Genomic DNA, 18,971 nt, shown 5'->3' with positions numbered 1-18,971 from the left:
GATTGTGTTAGTATGAATGTGTGTTTCAGGAATCAGGGTTGCATTGAATTTGAACCTTCAATCAAAGGCTTGTTTCATAACAGAGGAGTGGAATTAGTCATTTGATTCTGTGTTATTTCTGTGATCACTTCTCAGTTCAGGACCTCAGAGACGTCAGTACAGCAGTGGAACTGAGTGCTTGTAGCTTTGACACCTTAACACTGAGCATCCATAACATCACGAGCTGTTGGCTGGATCGCCTCACGGCCTCTTGGTTGTTTTAATTCACATTCTGCTCCAGCTTGAATCTATTCCTAACACAAACTCTGCTTTTGTTTCTTCACTCTGCCTCCTTTCTCTCAGTCTGACGCTCTCCTCCTCTTTCCTCCTCAACATGTCATTCCCACATGGTTCCCATCACGACAACAGGTGGCCACCTAGTATCTGACCTTTGTCCTCGGAAGCCGGTTACAACCACCAATGCCCCGTTAGGTTCTGACTAACACACTCGTGAAACGGGTCCATAAAACCGTCTCAAGTCGAGACCCGTCCAGTGTTTCCTCCCATGTTCCTTCGCCTGAGTTTCGCAGAGTTTGTGTCAAAGCGAGGGTGAGATTCCTTCATTGGTGATTGATTACACACGTCTGGCAGCGGGAAATGAAATCACCAGCAGCCTTAAACTAAATGAGGGAGGGAGGATGTGGTTTTTGGAAAGACGGCCTGTAAGAATTGAAAATGAGGGAGCTGTGTTTTCAGTGGAATGTGTTATTTCAGAATGTGAAAGTATAGGTCTTCATAACCAAACGAGGTAGACCCCACTGATATAATGATGGCCCCCAAACACATTGTTTCCACATCGTATAATTCCTACTCGTTCAAATAATAAATAATGCTCTCATAATTGATAGAAGTTAACATCAGATATCATAACGTATTCTCAGTCCGAGCTCTTCCAGACGCTTGTTCGGTGGCCCTGAGCTTCAAACTATGACGCTCTAGGTTCCCCTCTACTTCCACTTCTGGATGTGTCAGGGACAGCGTGTCAGTCTCATCTCGTTACATGAAAAGTGTCTTTTCAAACCAAACTTCAGGTAGCCTAGATTTACCTAGATTTAGGTAGCAATTGAGGTTAATTTGACTGACTGACGACTCACGTAGAGCGGCCCCCTGAGGACAGTCTTGTGTTTGTTTGACCCATCCGTCCACTCTAAGAAGGACTCTCGGTCGCTCTGAGCCTCTCATGATGACGTGGATGGGTTTAGGTTGGACTCAGTTGAAAGCCTGGTGGAGTTGGGAGTGAGACCGGGTTTGGATATCTGCCTTCATCTGATCCACTGTAAAACTATATCGAGACAAATGTGGTCTCGTGGGTGACTTTTTCACAGGCAATACTTCTACTGGTGGCGAGTAGAGCCTGGTGTGACTGCGCTCAGCTGTGTGTGTGTGTGTGTGTGTGTGTGTGTGTGTGTGTGTGTGTGGTTGGCCTGAGTCAAGGTCCAGCTGAGGCCCATTAAGACTGTAAATATGCCTCAGACACCTTAACATTGCCCTGCTAAGGACCTGCATAAATCCTTTTCATGGCAGTGTGTTTGTCAGCACAAGGCCGTGTGTGTGTGTGTGTGTGTGTGTGTGTGTGTGTGTGTGTGTGTGTGTGTGTCGGTACAGTAAAAAACGCCTACCTTTTCTGGCAAGAAACCATGTTTTGGCACGGACACATCAGTGCAGCAGCGATCTCTAAAACCTCATTCAGTTCATGTGTTGCACCACAGTCCACTCTATGAAGCTTCTTCAGAGAAGGTTGTATTATGTGGTTCCAACAAATAATCCCGTTAGGCGCGTTGTAGAGCCCCCCCGCCTCTGGATTAAAAACATGTTTGGTGGTGCCAGACTCTTTCCAAAGCCTTGATTTAAATCACAACCTTGGACAGAACTTCAAAGAGCCCAGATGAGGCCTAATAGCAGTTAAAGGCTTAAAGAATACACCACACACTAATGACAGAGATACCAGCACATCTGAGACTTCAGTACCGAAAACAGTTGAGTCTATGTTCAGGCTCAGGGAGGATGGACGGGTCAAACAAACAGGACAGAAGACTGCTGTAGAACCAAGTCAGTTGTGACCTAAGTTTAACTTCCGTACTACAAATGCAAGTTAGAACAAATGTGCTTATTTTAGCAACAACCACAATCTTTTCCTTACTTTGAGAAGAGACTCTAAGCTTGTAATGAGCAGAAACTATATGTTTTGTGTGACAATGTGTTGCTTGGGTAGAAGATTGACAGTTCATGTTTTACCAAGACATCAACATGAACCATTCTAACATCTGATTGGACAAATGCAGCGCTCACTTCACGGGTCGCTCTTTGCTTTCAACAGGCTTTTCAGGAGGTGACGTCAAATTCTTCCTCAACTAGAAATATGTTTCTGATCAAATATTAGCTGATGAATTGACCGTACCGTTGCTCCTGTGGATGTGGACGACTCGTCTGCTAGAAAGATACTTCACCGTTGAGTCAATTAGTTTCTTGAGGCCGTTTGCGCTGCCTTCAACACTGAGCGGTTACATCTGAGCAAAGACAGACGCGAGTCAATGAGAGCTGAGCACCACACAGGACAGCCTTGGTTTAGTGCGGTAGTGAGGTGGTTTTATGGAGTTTCAACATATGGCTGTAAGCTGACGCACTGGTTGTTTTTCTGACGCCATGCGTTTATCAGAGAACAGTGCTATCATAGTAGCACTGGTGAAGACTTCTTTATTTGCATTGGCTTTCAGTTCAGGAAATTGAGCTGTGAATATGTATGATAAAGTTGATCTCCAAAGAAATCTCGAAGAAGGACACTTGTGGGAGATGTCCATAAAGTAAGTTGTGAGTTTATTATCAAGTGGGTGTCCCCAAAGTCTGTGTACGCTTCTCTACAGCCAGGCACTGTGTACAAACAGCTGGCGTCCTGTGTGAGAGTCCTGTGTGTCAGACCCACCCATCCGTCCTAACCTCACCCCTCTGCTGACCTCTATACAGCATCATCTGCGCTGGTTCAAGATTATGTGGGTTGTATACGAATTATACTGCATTACAGCTACGAACAACAGCCTGGTCCTCGTCGTCCTGTCGATGTGTATCTAGAGCGTGAAGGGAGAGTCTCTATGCAGCTGTGGAGCAGGGCCTTATACTGAATCTGTCTTTGGGTTGGGCATGAATGCAGCACGATGTCTCACGGAATGTGTGTGTTCAGTGTCAGAATAAGGCATGGCATGTTTCATCACAAACGATTCAAGCCCTTAAATGGATACCATGGCATCAGGACTCTCACAAACCCAGTAGTAGCATGTCTAACACCCACAACATGAATTCTAACCGTGTTAGGGATCTATAGTATCAAATGTTCTGATCTGTGGACGTTGATTTCAATTAGATTCCATTTAATGAGATGAGATGAGCTTCATGAGTAAAGTCTGTATGTCAAGGTGTCCCTTTAGGAGTTCACTTCAGTCTAACCTTCTCATTGTTCCTTCTGAATCTGCGTTGGTCAATAGGGAGACAAAGGAAACATGGGGATTCCTGGGAGAATGGTGAGTGACTTGCGGATCAAGTGCGCTATTGTAATGGTTGCATTTATCATGATGTAAGCAACGTATCAGTTCTAAGGAAAGCAGTGGATCTACGGTCTACCCACAACAGGGCTGTTTAAAACGACACCATTAGCATTAGTCCCCTTAAAGTGACGCCGATCTGATGACACCCTTTTATTTCTAGACGTCCTGTGATGTCCATCATGTGGATGGTAATACCACCAGATGACACGTAGAACTACCAACTCCGTCAGATAGACCATGCTGCGATGAAAACCCCCCCCCCCCCCACACACACACACACACACACACACATATAGAAGGGTGGAACGCTGGTAACCGTTTGACTGGAGAAGCTTCGATGCTACCTGGCACTAGAAGCACCGATAGTAGTGTCACTTATTTTGGTTGATCGGGGCTCTTCTCAGGTGTGAGTGGGTGTGTACACAGACATCCCCTGACCTCATATACACCCCGGCATAGCAAAGCCCACCTTCAGCCTGAGCAGCATTAAGCAACCAACAGAAGTGAAAACACCTGTGGGGGGGTTCAGGGACCTTACCTGCATTGTTCATTGTGTGAGTTTTAAAAGTGCAGCATTGTACTTGTTGAGATGTTCCCATTGGGCAGCTGTAGGTGAGCATGGTATTGCTGATAATCAGAAATGAACGCTGGTAAATAGTAATTAGTCATCTGTGGTATTACTCTACAAGAATGAAATACTGTGACCACTACTACAGATACTCAGGTAGTGCTAGTTTAATCAGCCCCACATTCCCATGACCTCATTCAGTGTGCTTAACGTTAATCAAAATACATAATAAGTAACATTACGATCAATAATAATGCTCGTTTCAACTTATATTTGCTCATGTTCCTACAGCAGCTATCGATGCCCAGAATCCTCAAATGTAGCATTGATCCAGTACAAACATGAGCCTCAGCTGGGTGAACCTCTGGACCTCTGTAGTGCAGAGGTTCACAAAGACCTCCTCCCCTCAGACAAAGCCTGGAAACGCAGACCGACACCGTTCCCAGAAAGGGCTGTATATTACCCTCACTGTGATACGATACAGGAGAACAATCATATTTCAGAGAATACATAGTGATGCTGCCATATCCTCATACGCACAGAGTAACACAACCCCCTGAATGTGTCTCTAGGGCCTTACAGCTGTCAGTTGAGCCTCTGTAATATATTCTTCAGGTATTAGACGTGGCTGTGTGCTCTTTAAGACAGCTTGTGATGATGTCCCGTTCAGCCCACCCAGGCCACTGTGCAGTTGTGTAACCACAACCAACACTGTCGGTGCAGTTGATGGCCTGTAATTTACAGGGTTACCGCTCAATAAATCTGGTTAGTTTTGAACATTTCTTTTGGTTATGCCATATTTCCAACAGTTTCAGCCGCCATCACACGTAGGTCTTATTTATATATGTGACTCATATGACACCGTGGTCTTCATAAATCACAGGCCTCTCACCTGGCGAAGACGATGCAGGTGTTTATCTCATTTTAAAGGACAGGCCAGTGATAGTGAAATGTTTGACCTGTACTCAGGTTTGCTCCATCATGGTGTCTGTTGGAAAAGTCCATCTTGATGCTGCAATCCTTTAAGTCTCAGTTGCTTTAAATGAACTTGGGTGTAAGTCTCGCCAAGAACTCTGTCTCTGTTGAATGTCTTTGTAATATCATCATAATGAGTCCTGTATTCGGGGACAATATTTGGACAGTCTCTCCTCAAAAGTGTGCCCAATAAGTAAGGAAAGCTGCTTAAAGAGTATTGAAGAAAAGCTGCATGAAGTGGGCGTGAATGCAGAATGTTGTGTTTAATGGTTCATTTTTTGGAGACATTATATAAAACCTTTACTTTACCAGTGTCCCATGAAATTCAAAATGTCTTTTCGAGGGAGTCCTGGCCAAGATGGCAGCAAATACAGTTTCACATAAAAGCACAATTAACAGACTTAGAACAAACAGCAAATGACATCAAAGAATTAAACAGAATTAGCAGTGTCATTCAGCAACACTGACAGGACATGTGCATTCAGTGGCCAAATAGTCCTCAAGCCTCTTGTTAAGATCCTTCATGCTTATAAAGTAGTCTAGTTTAAATGTCTCTGAATCTCACATTTTCAAAGTCCGATTCCTGACTCCACCCTCAGACAGGTCGTGTCAGACACCCTTTAGCTGATCCAACCAGCACTTTGTTTGAAGCCCACCAAGACCTTTAGCTTCCTCTTAACTTCCACAAGCAGCTGCACGCCGTAGTTCTCTCACCACCTCCTCGTCACTAGTCCTGAGGATGCTGCATGCCCCGAACCCTCTCCATATCTCTAACACTGGTTCCTCTCTCTCTTGTGTCTCCTCCCTTCACACCTTTTTTGCATGCGACTGTCTGCTGTGACTGATGATCCCAGGGCTTAAAAGGACAAGCAGGGGAGAAGGTAAGTCTGGGACCATGGTGCCATTAGCAGGATTAACTTAAAGATGTTGCAATGTAGCGTCAGTCAACGACAAACATTGTCCTGTAAGTATTTGACTTTGATTAGCGCTCCTTTCTTACTTTGGTCATCTATCGTCAAACCAGTCTGTTTCATCAGCGCGAGTAGGAAGAACCGTAGAACCATAGAACGGTGGAACATCATCAGGCTGCTCTGTTGAGACGTTGCTGGTGGTTAGAAGTGCAGAGCGGTGCACTGTACAGGTTGCATGTGATTTATATCAGGGACTCAGGTCTGTATTTTCAAACAGCATGAGGGTCACGTTCTGTTAATGGTTTCCCACCCTGGTTGGATTACCTGAACTCTTTACACCATGAAACACAATAGTAACGATTTGTCACATAAGCGGCTGAAAGTTCACATTTAAGACTCCCCAAAGAAAGTGGAGGGAGGTTTATAGAGGCCACAGCAGAGTAGGGGCTTCTCAAACAGAACTTAGCATGAATGGAGTTATATACTGAGATAAATAAATGATGTTTCTGGTGCATTGCACAACCGTCTTATAGAAGCTACCATGAGTACAAGCTGCCAGCTGGGAGGGAAAAGATTGATATTGGCCTCGAGGTGGAAATTACACGTAAAACAAACTTTACTGTAGACTCTGATATCTCCCACTTGGCTTCATGACTAGCATAAGTGTGTCAACAGAGCTGGTAAACATGCAGTAAATCTGTCATGGTCAGCAGCACAGGCACATAAAAATCAAAACAATCACTTTTATTCACATCAATGAAATGAACTCCGCCCTCGAAGAGTATCGATGTCTGCTGCAGTCTGCTGAGAGTTTAAGTTCCAAATGTGGAAGTTACATCAAGTTACACACACAGCTGTTTACCAGTCACTCTGAAGACTTAACCTGGGGAGTTGATCACATGTAGGTAGATAGATGCACTTGTATGATGCATACCAATGGATTCACACTATCCACTGATCAACAGCAGTGACATGACAATAGATGCAGCGCTATCAGAAAAAAGGACTGCCAGTGTGCTGGGCCTCAAGGATTCTCACTGTGGATTTGAACAGAAACTCCACAGGGCATCTTTAAACTATGACTGAACATGTTTGGAAATCTGCGTGGCCACTTTCTGTATTCCAAGACATTGTTGAGCAATATCTTTTCAGCTGAAGCAATAAATAGTTTTCATCTGAACCGTTTTCACTCCTTCGTCTTTTTACGTCTTTAAGTTTTAGAGATGAAGTGAAGGTTCAGGAAGGAGAGCAGGAGACTGTCAGGGCCGTGTTCACCGTACTCTAAAAGAACAACTGAAGACAAACTTCTTGCAGAACACTGCGCTCTTCAAACAAGTGGCTTCTGTGGGTTTAGTGGGACGCTGTTTGGGGGAAGAGACTGGCGAAGTGAGTCTGGCTGAGAGAGAAAGCAGAAGGACTTGATGGATTGGGTTTTGCAAAAGAACCACAGCAGATGGACACCCTACTCTTTATGGGCTCAAGCAAATTCCATTTAGAAGGAAATGAGATCCACATAATTGTGTGTGGTGTTCCCCAACATATGCATGGTTTTATGTGGGTCCTGGTTTTAGTTGTGATTCTAACTTGGGCTCATTGCCTTGACCTCTCGCAATCAAAGTTATTCAATCTCTCCATGAGTGTGTCTGTAGACCTTCACTTGTCTAACCTACTAAAGCTGTAGAAAACCAATCAAGTCACTGAAGACTGCCTCAGATCACAGGAATCCTGTTTTTCCACCATTACCTTTGCCTTCTGGCTCCTTGGTGATAGATCTGACCACAAACCAGGAGTGAGAAGCCTCCTAAAGTGGACATTTGTTCAGGAATATTTAGAATTACTTTGATGGACGACCATCAGATGTGTCCCTGAGATAGGGTTTCCCTTTAGGAGGACAGAAGCTAATAAGGGAAAGTGCTGGAAACCTGAGTTGGCCAATGTGGCCTTGGTGGTTTGCGGGATTGTGCAGGCGGGGGGTGGGGGGTTCAGGAGGGCTGCTCAGACCTCCGCTGTCTCAATGCAAATCAACTATTCTCGGCCGAATCCAGAGCCCAGAGGAACTCAGCAGCACCGCTGACCTTTTGAGTCACACTGTCCACTCCAGCTGGTCTGGGATGAAAGGGATCGTCAATCTAAATATTTAAAGCCCGGTCTATCCAGCATTTACAAATCCCAGCAAAATGATCGAAGATTAAATTGCTGCGTTCTGAGATTTTGCATGCATGGGCAATGCTAGTTAGGCTTTGATTGACGTTGACATGAGTTGATGTCCTCTTGATCAATAGCAAATAGTCTTCAGATTCCTCTTAGCTTTGATCCATGTCCACCACATTGTCTGAGAGGAGCTATTCATGTGTCAGGGTTAGACAGATGCTTGTGGATGGATTTGCTCCGCTAAACCTAAAGACTTCTGGATGTGCTGAATTTCTCTAATGGTATCTTCCTCTTTCTTCCTCTCTTCTATCCATCGATAGGGAGCACCAGGCGAGCCAGGTCTGTCTATCATCGGTCCAAGAGGACCTCCGGTAAGTGCCTTTACCTCTCGCTACACCTCCTAAACCTCTAATCTTGAATCAAACCAAGCGTTGTATTAGACCCCTGCTTAACACATTAGGGTTCCTAAACACCACAGAACTTCAGGACAATTGGAGAGTCCAGCCAAGAATGAACATGAGCTCACCACGAATGATAGAATAATGCCATATAATTACAGACTGTGTGGAAACAGCAGCATTGTGCCACATGGTGGATCATTAGTCACGCTTGCTTTATCAGGAAGCAAAGCGAGAACATCCATCCTGGTCCAACTGGGCTCAATATTAGTTATCCAGACATCTATTGTTATAAACCATATTCTCTTGTCATGAGGCCAAATGCTCTCAGTGTTTGTTTTTCTTCTCCTTTTCAGTTTCCAGGTGGCCTCTGAGTACCATAATATGCCTTCTTCTAAGGATGGCCTAAGTCTAGCCAATTTAAGTTGCGCACACATCTGTTCTTCTAATTGGTGGTTCTTACAATCTGAACCTGTGTGTGCCCACTGCTGCTGGATGGTCATAGGCACCTCTGATGAATAACAGGCTGTGTAGGAAGCTCTGTTCAGTAGCAGCCGAGTTCTGAACTTAGAGGGCCAGTCAGTCAGAAACACTCAGAAGCCGGTTCAGCACAGCAGGTGAGGTTGACACGAGAGACTCCGGTCGTGACCTCAGACGGAAAAAGAGAGTTAATTCAGCAGAGAGGTGAGGAAGCAGAGGATCTGACAGCTGAGGAAAGCCCGGCGCCTCCACTTCTCCTCCACGCTAGATGGATGAGCGCAAAGATGTTCTCCACTTTGAGACCACGTGCTGCATAACGCTCATTTCATTGATCGATGCACGAGATGTTTCACAGCACATGTACAATGACTTCATGCCGGAAAACATTTCTATGAAAATGATGCTTGTTTACTTGGGAACTTTTTGCAAAAGGCGTTCCCATGCTAGATTGGAAGTCAGTGAGTGTAATAGGCGATTCTTGATTGTAAATTGGAAGCTTTTCTGGAACTTTCAACCACATCTCATGGTCATCATTAACAGACTCTGTAGTTTTAGAACTCTTGCCTCAAGACTTGAGCATGAAAGTCACTTAACTCAAGGAAGAGACTTTCATCCTGTTAGCATTTTATCATGTATCATCATTATGTAAATACTTCTTGCCAGAGTTGGCTTAAAAGTTGAGCAAGGAAATTAATTATTGGAAATAGTATTTTGTTAAAACAGAAAATGACTCAAGGTGCACCTACTTTCTTTTTCAAAGAGCTTCCAGCTGCATCTCACGGTTTTTAGGACGTCTTTTTCATGTTTTGCATGAATATTCTTCTTAAATTGTTTTTCATTTAAAAATGCTATTAAAAGCTAGAAAAAAATAACCTTGAGTAAATAGAAACATATTAAAAGTTTGAAATGATCCTGGACCTTGAGTTAAGATATGTTTTTGTAAAATTCTAAAACCACGTATAAAACAAACACTAAGTTTTTTGGATAGAACCCTCTCAAAGCTGCTGCACCACCTCGGCCTCCAGACCATCCGTGTCATTAGTCACGTCCGCCGCCTTGTGATCGTCCATCCCTACACCTTTGCTTTCACGTCTCTGTGTTCCCGGGGATATTACGTGTCTCGTGCCGGTTTGAAGAGCTCAGCTGAAGTATCCCGGCTAATCGTTATTGACATGCACTCATTCAGCTCATTATCCTTCTCTCCCTAGTCCTACATCTTTATCAGATTAGAACGCTTTTCTTTTTAGTGTTCCATTTCAGCATCCAATTTCCTCTTGTGCAGAGAGGACACACACACACACACACACACACACACACACACACACACTCACTCTCACACACACACACACACACACACACACACTGAATGTGTCCCCAGAGTCTTCAGAATCAAAGTTTGTTCTCACCTCAAACCTCAGTCGAGGGAGAGACCTGGTTCCTCGTCCACTGACCTGCTTCCAGCTGATTCTTTTAAATCAGACTTTCAGAACTAACTCACTCTTTCTGTTTCTCTTCAGGGACAACCTGGGACAAGAGGATTTCCAGGCTTTCCAGTAAGTCATGTATAAGTATTTAGATTTTACTTGAATAAACAAAAGGCAGGAGAACGTAATACGCAATAATTACAAGTGACCATGGAACAGGCAAGAAACTAACTTATTCACAAAGACTCCACAAAGGAAATGTGTGAATAACTTGAATATATAGCGATAGAAGATCGTGAATTGAGAATTGAGAGCTAGATAATATGCTGACGAATGGTTATAGTTCCTATAGATATCTGTAAACCTGCATTCTGAATACCTTCCTGAATAACGGTGAATCAGCTGCCAAAGATTCACCACCAGCGACTACATAGAAAGAAAATAAGAAAGTAAAATAGTAAATAGTTACTTTTCTAAATTGTTTTCATATGTTGCAGGTTAAAAAACAATGGTTGTCATCAGTCTTGTATTGACTTTGAAGTAAAGTACATGAAGAACATGATTTATTCTATAAAAGACAAAACAAGCCGACAAAGATCAGAAATGATTTTATAAATGACAATACTATTTCAATCACTAGCATTGCTGCAATATAGCTTCTGGCCACCAGTGGCAGCACTGTGGCCTTGAGTCGGGTGAAAACTTTATTTTGTTACTTTAGGTAGGTAAAACGCTAACAAGTACTTCAACATGCTGCCTACAGCTGACTGTATGAAGTCCGACTGGTAGTTAGGAGTTCCGTGATGAATCAGGGTTTATCCTAACCTACATGTCACTTTACTGCCGACACGATTGGCTTCATCTACACTGACGCCACCTTTGCATTTTACTTTAACTGCTAAGTATATAGTGAGTATCTGCAAATCGACAGCTTTCCATCACATATGGTAACGGGACCAGCTGCTGCAGTGGTCTCCATATGAACTAACACGTCTCTTCTCTTATCCTAGGGCCCCATTGGGTTGGATGGCAAGTCTGTGAGTTTCCCCAAGTTCCTGTCAAAAAGTGAAATAACTGTAACTGAGTACTTCTTCAGTACCCAGAAGCACTCAGTGATGATAATGAGCATAATTAAGCTAAGAATGATTATGGTCGTTAATGTAATACAGTCTCTATTAGCGTCATTACTGTTGTTTTAAACATGCTATGAATATTTGCTATTGAACTTTGGAGGAAATCAAGTGGCGCTATCTGTTCAGATTGATATTATTATATTATTACACCACCTGCACTCACCGCTTCAATGTTCACACAGGGACAGAACGGACCGAAGGGAGACATGGTAAGCAGTCCTTAAACGTGTCTTAAACATACCGAACCCACCGGTCATCTGAGCCCCGAACATGTTGCGCATGTATGGAATTTACACCAACGAGCCAAAGCAAATATGAAGTGGTTGTCCTGATTTATATCACACAGTGATGGGCTAACAGTGGGTCGCATGCAGCAGCCAAAGGCCAAGACAGATGGGAGCTGAAAGCCACACTCTGGCTTTCAATCAGGGTTAGGAGGTAAAACTCTGACCAGGTGAAATGGGCCCAGAGGGATTTACACTCCCTGAGGCTGGAGGACGTTTAAAGCCTCAAGCATCTGCTTCACCAATAATATTCTTCTATACTCCCAAATCACTTGGGAATGGGTATGAATGGGTATGAATGGGTATGAATGTTAGTCAGTGCTGATGGGCAGGTAACACCTTGCATGGTAGCTCCTGTCATCCGTGTATGGGTGTGAATGGCTGAATGATGACATGTAGTGGTGAAGCGCTTTGAGTGGTTGGAAGACTAGATAAGCGCTACACAAGTACAGACCTAGTAGTGTGTCCTTTCTGTCCTTCACATTGATCAGGACGAGTCACATGTCACAGACATCTGAAGTTCAATCTTAAACTTTAAAGCATTGGAACATAAAAGAAGCATCGTTATTGGACACATTCTGAGGTTTTGCAGAATCATTCGATATCAATGCTCTCTACTCTGTTGGAGTTCCTTCAACTGTTCCTCACAGTGTGGATCATCCTCTTGAGTTATTTCTAGCTTCAACACAGATCTGCTGTAGAACAGAGCTCTCTTCTCATTTCACTGTTGTCCAGCTGAGGCTGACGCTGCTGATTTCAGTAGCTTGTCGCAGGCCTCTGTTGGTAGACCGTTACTCTTGGTCAGATCGGGGGTTTGTTTTCTGAAGCAGCTCCAGTGAGCTCCATGCCAGTACAAACGTCAGAATGTCCTGGAGGCCAAGCGGGGCTGGATACTGTTGAAATAATGCTTAATGTTGATTAATGGGGCCGTAATGAGCTCCTGTTACTCAGCCTCCTTCCTGACGGATGTCAGGGAGTATTAAAACGGGCTTTGAGGGCTGGCCTGGTAGATGTATGGAGATGTTGTTGCCTTCACAAAGTGGCTTTGGAGCTGCCGAGCCTGTGGGGTCAGCGGCGTGGGGTGAAGTGGATGTGTCCTACTGGGCCCTCTCCCCGAGTTCATTAATCAACCGGCCGCTGAGCTCTGACAGCTACTTACACTGGGCACACCCCAGGGCCTGCTGGGAAGTCAAAGTGAGTGCCTTCACCCACAACAAGTAATTGGAATAGACTCCAGTAACGGCTAGTTCATCAGCATGATTGATACTTTGGCATTCTTACTCGTTTCCATCATGTTTATTGGAGCCATTTGTGTTCAGTCGTGTTGAATTGGTTGTGAAGCTGCAAATCTAAGACCGACTGTGCTGCTGTTGTTTTTCAGGGTCAGCGTGGCGTTAAAGGACTCCCGGTAAGTTCCTCAAGTCGGACCTCATTCATCCCATAATAACCTGCTAAACGCTCAACCGCTCACTTATCTCATTCACCTTTTATTGTTTCTCTTTTAGGGGGAACCTGGACCCAAAGGGGAGAAGGTGAGACATGGTTTGCAGTAGTCCAAGTAACACATCTCATAGTTAAGTTGTGGGACTCTTAAAGGAGGAATTACATAAAAAGTTCAACGTTGAAGCAGCAGAGGTCGAAATATCCGGACTTTTAGTCCCTAGCTCTGAAACACTGCATGTCCTACAAGACAAAAGATGAAAGCAGATTTTTGTTGCCTGGTAAACACCTCCTTTTAAATGTATTGCCCTCAGTTATCACTCATAACAGAGACTTTCTGATATGAATCCATGAGTCTTCTTTTTCTGATGAAACTCTTGTTCTGTTTCCTGCAGGGCGTATGTGGAGACTACACACACCGGGTATGAAAACGTCATTATTGGACACAAAAAGCATTTCACTATTAGTCTTTATGCTAAAAAAAAACTATACAAAAATAATTAGCCTGTTTTTGCAATATAAATGTGAATATTATGACACAACCTGTACTATTGTTCATCCTACAGCGTAAAGCGTTCGTCTCTCAGAGGTCAGAGGTCCACTGTGTACACTTTCTTCATGTCAGAATAGAAGGGAAACTAGTGCAGCAGCTGGACAGACACATGGCCGGTAGCACAGGGAAGGCTAGCACATGCAGAGCTCTGCGGTCCTTTGGCCCGGCGTCTCTGGGGCTCGAGAGGAAACAAGGCAATTACCAGGCGGGCTGCTGGAGCCCTACGTGATAAGAGCCTGTGTGCTGGGTGCCAAGAATAAGAGCCTCCTGTGTAAAGGCAGATCGCTCACATCTAGAGGCCATTTCCAGCGTAATTTCAGTCTTTCAGTTATTAAACTGCTTCTGCTGAGATGATCAAAGTCTCTTGTTGTCATGCTTTGCCATCGCCATGACATTAGCTACATTTTTTAATCTCAAAATAGCAGCACGATGCTGAGATGGTTTTATGAGCCGCTATCGATAATGCACCATGTGATATGCATCTCTGGACAGGAAGTGCTTGAGTTCGCATACATGGGGAGTCAGAGGAAGAAGGACCCAGAGAGGATTTGGGGTTTAATGTCTTTAGCTTGTGGGGGACCCCGGCCCCCCTTCCCTAACGAGCGGTACGCCTCGTGATTTTGTTTTTCATACACTGCTCAGAACCCCCTGCAGCAGTCTGTATGGGAGGCTCATTCCAGGCCTCAATCCCACAGTGGTACCTTAGGGGGTCTGGGGGGTTTCTTCAGTGGAGAATGAGCCTCAGGAAACAGCCAGCAGAATCAACAAATATCTCTTGTGTTTTTCTGTAGTGTGTATTTATTAAGATAATAGTTCAACATGTTGGGAAGTATGCTTATTTACCTTCTTTCTGAGAGCCAGAGGATTGATAGCAATCTCACATCTGTGTGAGTACAGAGCTGGATTCAGGGTGTGGTTAGCCTAGCTTAGCATAAAGACTGGAAGCTGCAGCTAACAGCTAGCCTGGTTCAAATAAACATGACAGTTGTGGTTTTGCCAACAGTTCCTTGATTGGCTATAACGTATTTCTCTCTGTAATGCATGTTTGTTGCAATGCCCAATATATCGAGAATTACTATTTTCCTCAATTAGCACAGAGCTAGGCTAGCTGCATTATGCTAAGCTAGAGTAAGCACATCTTGGCTGCAGCTTTGAACTTAACACAAATATGTTAAATATGTTAAGATTGACATCCATCCGAACATCTCGCTCTCTAAAAGCAGAGCTGTTCTTTTGAACTGACATCATCAGGAGACATTCAGGAGACATGACATGCCGGCGTTACAGCTCTGACTTAAATGACCGCTTCCCTGGTGTGTAGGGCCTCTTTGTGCAGGACCTCCCTCTGAAAACCCTGGCTGCCTTGCGCTCCAGTCAGGCTCTGATGTTGAAGGTTTGTGGGTGCCAACACCCAGATAGATTAGCCTAAGCAGGGTGTCACCAAGTCGCGCCGCAAAGAGAGCCAGTGCCCTACTGAGCCAAGGCACCCCTCCACCCTCTGCTCTCCACCCAAAAGAGAGAGAACCCCATCACTGTGGTTCGGTTAAAAGATACGTCCATGAAAAGCAGATGAGAAGAATTTGACACAATATGCAGTTAGTATATCTTTAAATTGTTGCTGGACTTAAGGTTAACTGTGCATACTACTGAAGCATAGGGATGCCAATATTCAAATTCAATCAGTGAATTTAATTTGGAAAGAAAAGCCACATGTGTGACAAAATTAAATTACAAAAATACAATTCATAGAGATGTAACTTTTATTTTCAGATGGTCTGCCATTTGGACATGTTCTAATTACATTCCATTATAGTTATGGCAATGTTCTAAACAATATATATATATATATATATATATATATATATATATATATATATATATATATATTTTAACACAATTGGACCATATAATATAATATTTCATCAATTAATATTGGCAGCTCTTGACTTCTACAGATTGAAAGCAGTCGTGGTGGATAGCTGGACCTGGTGAGGGACAAAGCAGCACACTTGCCTACTTACTACATGTCTACCCCTACTTATATCTACTTCTAACCTTCTGTATATATTTCCATAGAAATAGTACTTTCAACGGATCTACGATGAGAAGGAGTATTTTCCAAGCCTGAATTACCACTAGAAATATGTATGTTAAAGTAGTACAGAGTAGAGACGGGTGTTGAAGGTATCTTTGCTTTAAAGGTTGCTCCATAATAAAAGTTGTGGAAATATGTACGCTATGTAAAAAGTAGGCAAGTTGCATGCAGCTGGTTCTACTTGGTGTCGGTGGGGAAGCGTAGCTGTCAGTTGGATCGTACCTGAACTGTCCTAAACTGTGTCTGATCCTGCTGGTCATCTCAACAGAAGCGGCGTATTGTACAGCCCTGTGTTGGACGGATGGCCACAGTAAGTCTGGATGTTCAATGTAACCGTACTGCTGTACTCTCTTTGTGGCAAGACTGGCGCCCACCTCTGCTCCGCTGCAACCTAGGGGCCTGGCTCACTGTTAATGGGGACATTGATGCACACACACATCCTGAGTAGGGGATGCTTGATGATTCGCTACCAAACAAAGAACCATCACAGTACATCAACCATCCCCTTTGCCACTCCAAGCCCGTAGTTTGCTGTGCTGGTGCCCTTGTTGTCTTTCCTTTCTCCAGCCTTGTTTCCTTTTTTCTCTCCTTTGCCCTCCCATTTCCTTGCTTTTCACTATGATGTTCTATTTCTCTTTTTCCTCCATATCCCTCCCCCCATCTTTCCTCGTGGTTCTACCCTGTTTCCTTTCTCTGGTCTCCTGGTGACCTTTATGCACCGCTGGCCACCTGTGCTTTGTGACTCCCCCCGGCAGATGTTGCCCATCACCGTACGCAACATGCCCTCAATAAGCCCTCTAATCCTAAAACGCCTCAAGGTACAATTCTCTCTGCCCCCTACCTCCCACCCTGCTCTCTGCTCGCCATGTGGATGCCAACCGCCATGATCTCCGTCGCCAGCACCTCCCCAACCCTCCTCCGCCGTCATGCTGTAATTAACCAACGTTTGGCTGCTACTGCTTCTGAATGTTTAGGCGTCTTCAAGGCCTTTTCCTTCAATGATGCGTGACAGTACACAAGGCAAACATGCTGCAATGTTCTAGTTTCAAGCACACTGCAAATCATTGTGTTTTATTTAGATAAAAAAGAAAATCACAGGTAGCTCTATACATTGAGGTTTTAAGTGGAGGCAGCGAATGGCATGAAAAGACAACAGATATGAGTACATGCAAAATAGATTCAATAAATAGTGTTTATCTATCAACATAGGCTCAAACAATCCACTGAAAAGTCCATCCTAGTATCTCCATAAAGTCCCACAGACATTTCTATTTCAAACGAAAATGCATTAGTGACAACATTCAGGGTCAATGTTCAGGGTCAACATTCAGGGTCAACATTCAGGGTCAACATTCAGGGTCAAAATTTAGGGTCAACATTTAGGGTCAACATTCAGGGTCAACATTTAGGGTCAACATTTAGGGTCAACATTCAGGGTCAACATTTAGGGTCAACATTCAGGGTCAACATTTAGGGTCAATATTCAGGGTCAACATTTAGGGTCAACATTTAGGGTCAACAGTTAGGGTCAACATTTAGGGTCAACATTTAGGGTCAACATTCAGGGTCAACATTTAGGGTCAACATTCAGGGTCAACATTTAGGGTCAATATTCAGGGTCAACATTTAGGGTCAACATTTAGGGTCAACATTCAGGGTAAATATTTAGGATCAACATTCAGGATCAACATTTAGGGTCAACATTCAGGGTCAACATTTAGGGTCAACATTTAGCGTCAACATTTAGGGTCAACATTCAGAGTCAACATTCAGGGTCAACATTCAGGGTCAACATTTAGGGTCAACTCAGGCAGAAACACAAAGTACGGACAATACTCGTTTTGATAATCATTATTTTGAACCCTGACCTTAAAGGGACTTAATGTTTCACTAACAAAAGAGACAACATGTCAATAGTGAAGCAGAAAACCCCCCCCAAGATTTTACATTTCCCACAATGCAACGTAATGGCATCTCATTGGCAGACCCTTTCAGACGCCACACCTTAGACTACCTACTCCCAGAGATTAATAATACAAAATGAAGGTACAACTGGTATAGAAGAAATACTAAACGGACAAAAACTGTGACTATGTTGCAGATTAGCTCAATATGAACAGTGAGATATAAAATGGAAATAATAATAATATGCAAATGCTAATCGACCCTATTACCGGTCAAGAACAAAGATTCTCCTGACTCCCAGTTTACGTCTTTCTACAATATCTAAACATGGAAACTATCTTAGGGAGAGATTGTGGTTATGGCAATAAACTACGGTTCAGATCCTAGGTACTGTGTAAAGAAGAAGTTCTGCCTTGTGGTTTGTTTTGGAACTACACAGGTTATATTGCCCCCGCCTCCCATAATAAATAAGATATCATCCAATCAGTATTGACCGTCTGATATAATGGACATCTGTTTTTTTACCTTCTAGAATATTCTTTAGTGCAGAACAGCAGATTGGCAGCTGCACTCTACCAATAACGGTGTGTGTGTGTTTAACCCCTGAGAAAACATGTCCAGAGACATAAATCATATCTGAACACTAGGAATGACAAAATATGGATCGGATATGTTCTCCATTATCTTAGAATAGCAGCTTGGCAGAGCTACCGTACGTGTGTTCTCCTGATCGCCCAGTGGCTGGAGCAGGCCAGCGCTTTGTCTCAGGAACCTCTCTAAGTCGGAACACATGTGCAAATAAATCATGTGCTCCAGCATAATGCATTAAATATCATGCCATGCAAACGTGTTGCCCTCTGTGATAATACATCTTTCCATATGGAGGTGTCTTCTCTATGAAATATTGAACTGTAAGAAACATTCAATTTAATTTATGAGCTCCAAACAGTGAGTAGCGGAAATGATTTCAGCAGGAAACAAAGGAGAAGTGGATTCAGGACGTGTAGCAGCCAGACAGATTTATTTCATCCGCTGAGGTGTATTCATTCTCTTCACATCCTGTGCTCATTGTAAATTCC

At 43.7% G+C, this 18,971-nt stretch overlaps 1 protein-coding gene across 1 annotated transcript in view; it reads left to right on the top strand.

Moving 5' to 3' along the window:
• The window catches only part of col13a1 (collagen, type XIII, alpha 1), a 60,212-nt gene that overhangs the window by 2,790 nt on the left and 38,451 nt on the right, over nt 1-18,971 (top strand). The window contains exons 2-11 of the mRNA XM_068727975.1: nt 3,516-3,551; nt 5,973-5,999; nt 8,501-8,551; nt 10,576-10,611; nt 11,493-11,519; nt 11,798-11,824; nt 13,281-13,307; nt 13,405-13,431; nt 13,735-13,761; nt 15,214-15,285. Coding sequence (XP_068584076.1) covers nt 3,531-3,551; nt 5,973-5,999; nt 8,501-8,551; nt 10,576-10,611; nt 11,493-11,519; nt 11,798-11,824; nt 13,281-13,307; nt 13,405-13,431; nt 13,735-13,761; nt 15,214-15,285 — 342 coding nt within the window. The 5' untranslated portion in view covers nt 3,516-3,530. The remainder of the gene's footprint in view (nt 1-3,515; nt 3,552-5,972; nt 6,000-8,500; nt 8,552-10,575; nt 10,612-11,492; nt 11,520-11,797; nt 11,825-13,280; nt 13,308-13,404; nt 13,432-13,734; nt 13,762-15,213; nt 15,286-18,971) is intronic.

The sequence above is a fragment of the Cebidichthys violaceus genome, unplaced genomic scaffold, assembly GCF_023349555.1.
Source record: "Cebidichthys violaceus isolate CVI_PGR_0920_01 unplaced genomic scaffold, fCebVio1.0.p SCAF_10, whole genome shotgun sequence".
In the NCBI taxonomy this organism is placed as follows: Eukaryota; Metazoa; Chordata; class Actinopteri; order Perciformes; family Stichaeidae; genus Cebidichthys; species Cebidichthys violaceus.
The sequence above is the reverse complement of the archived record's forward strand: the minus strand, read 5'-3'. Positions and strand labels throughout refer to the sequence as shown.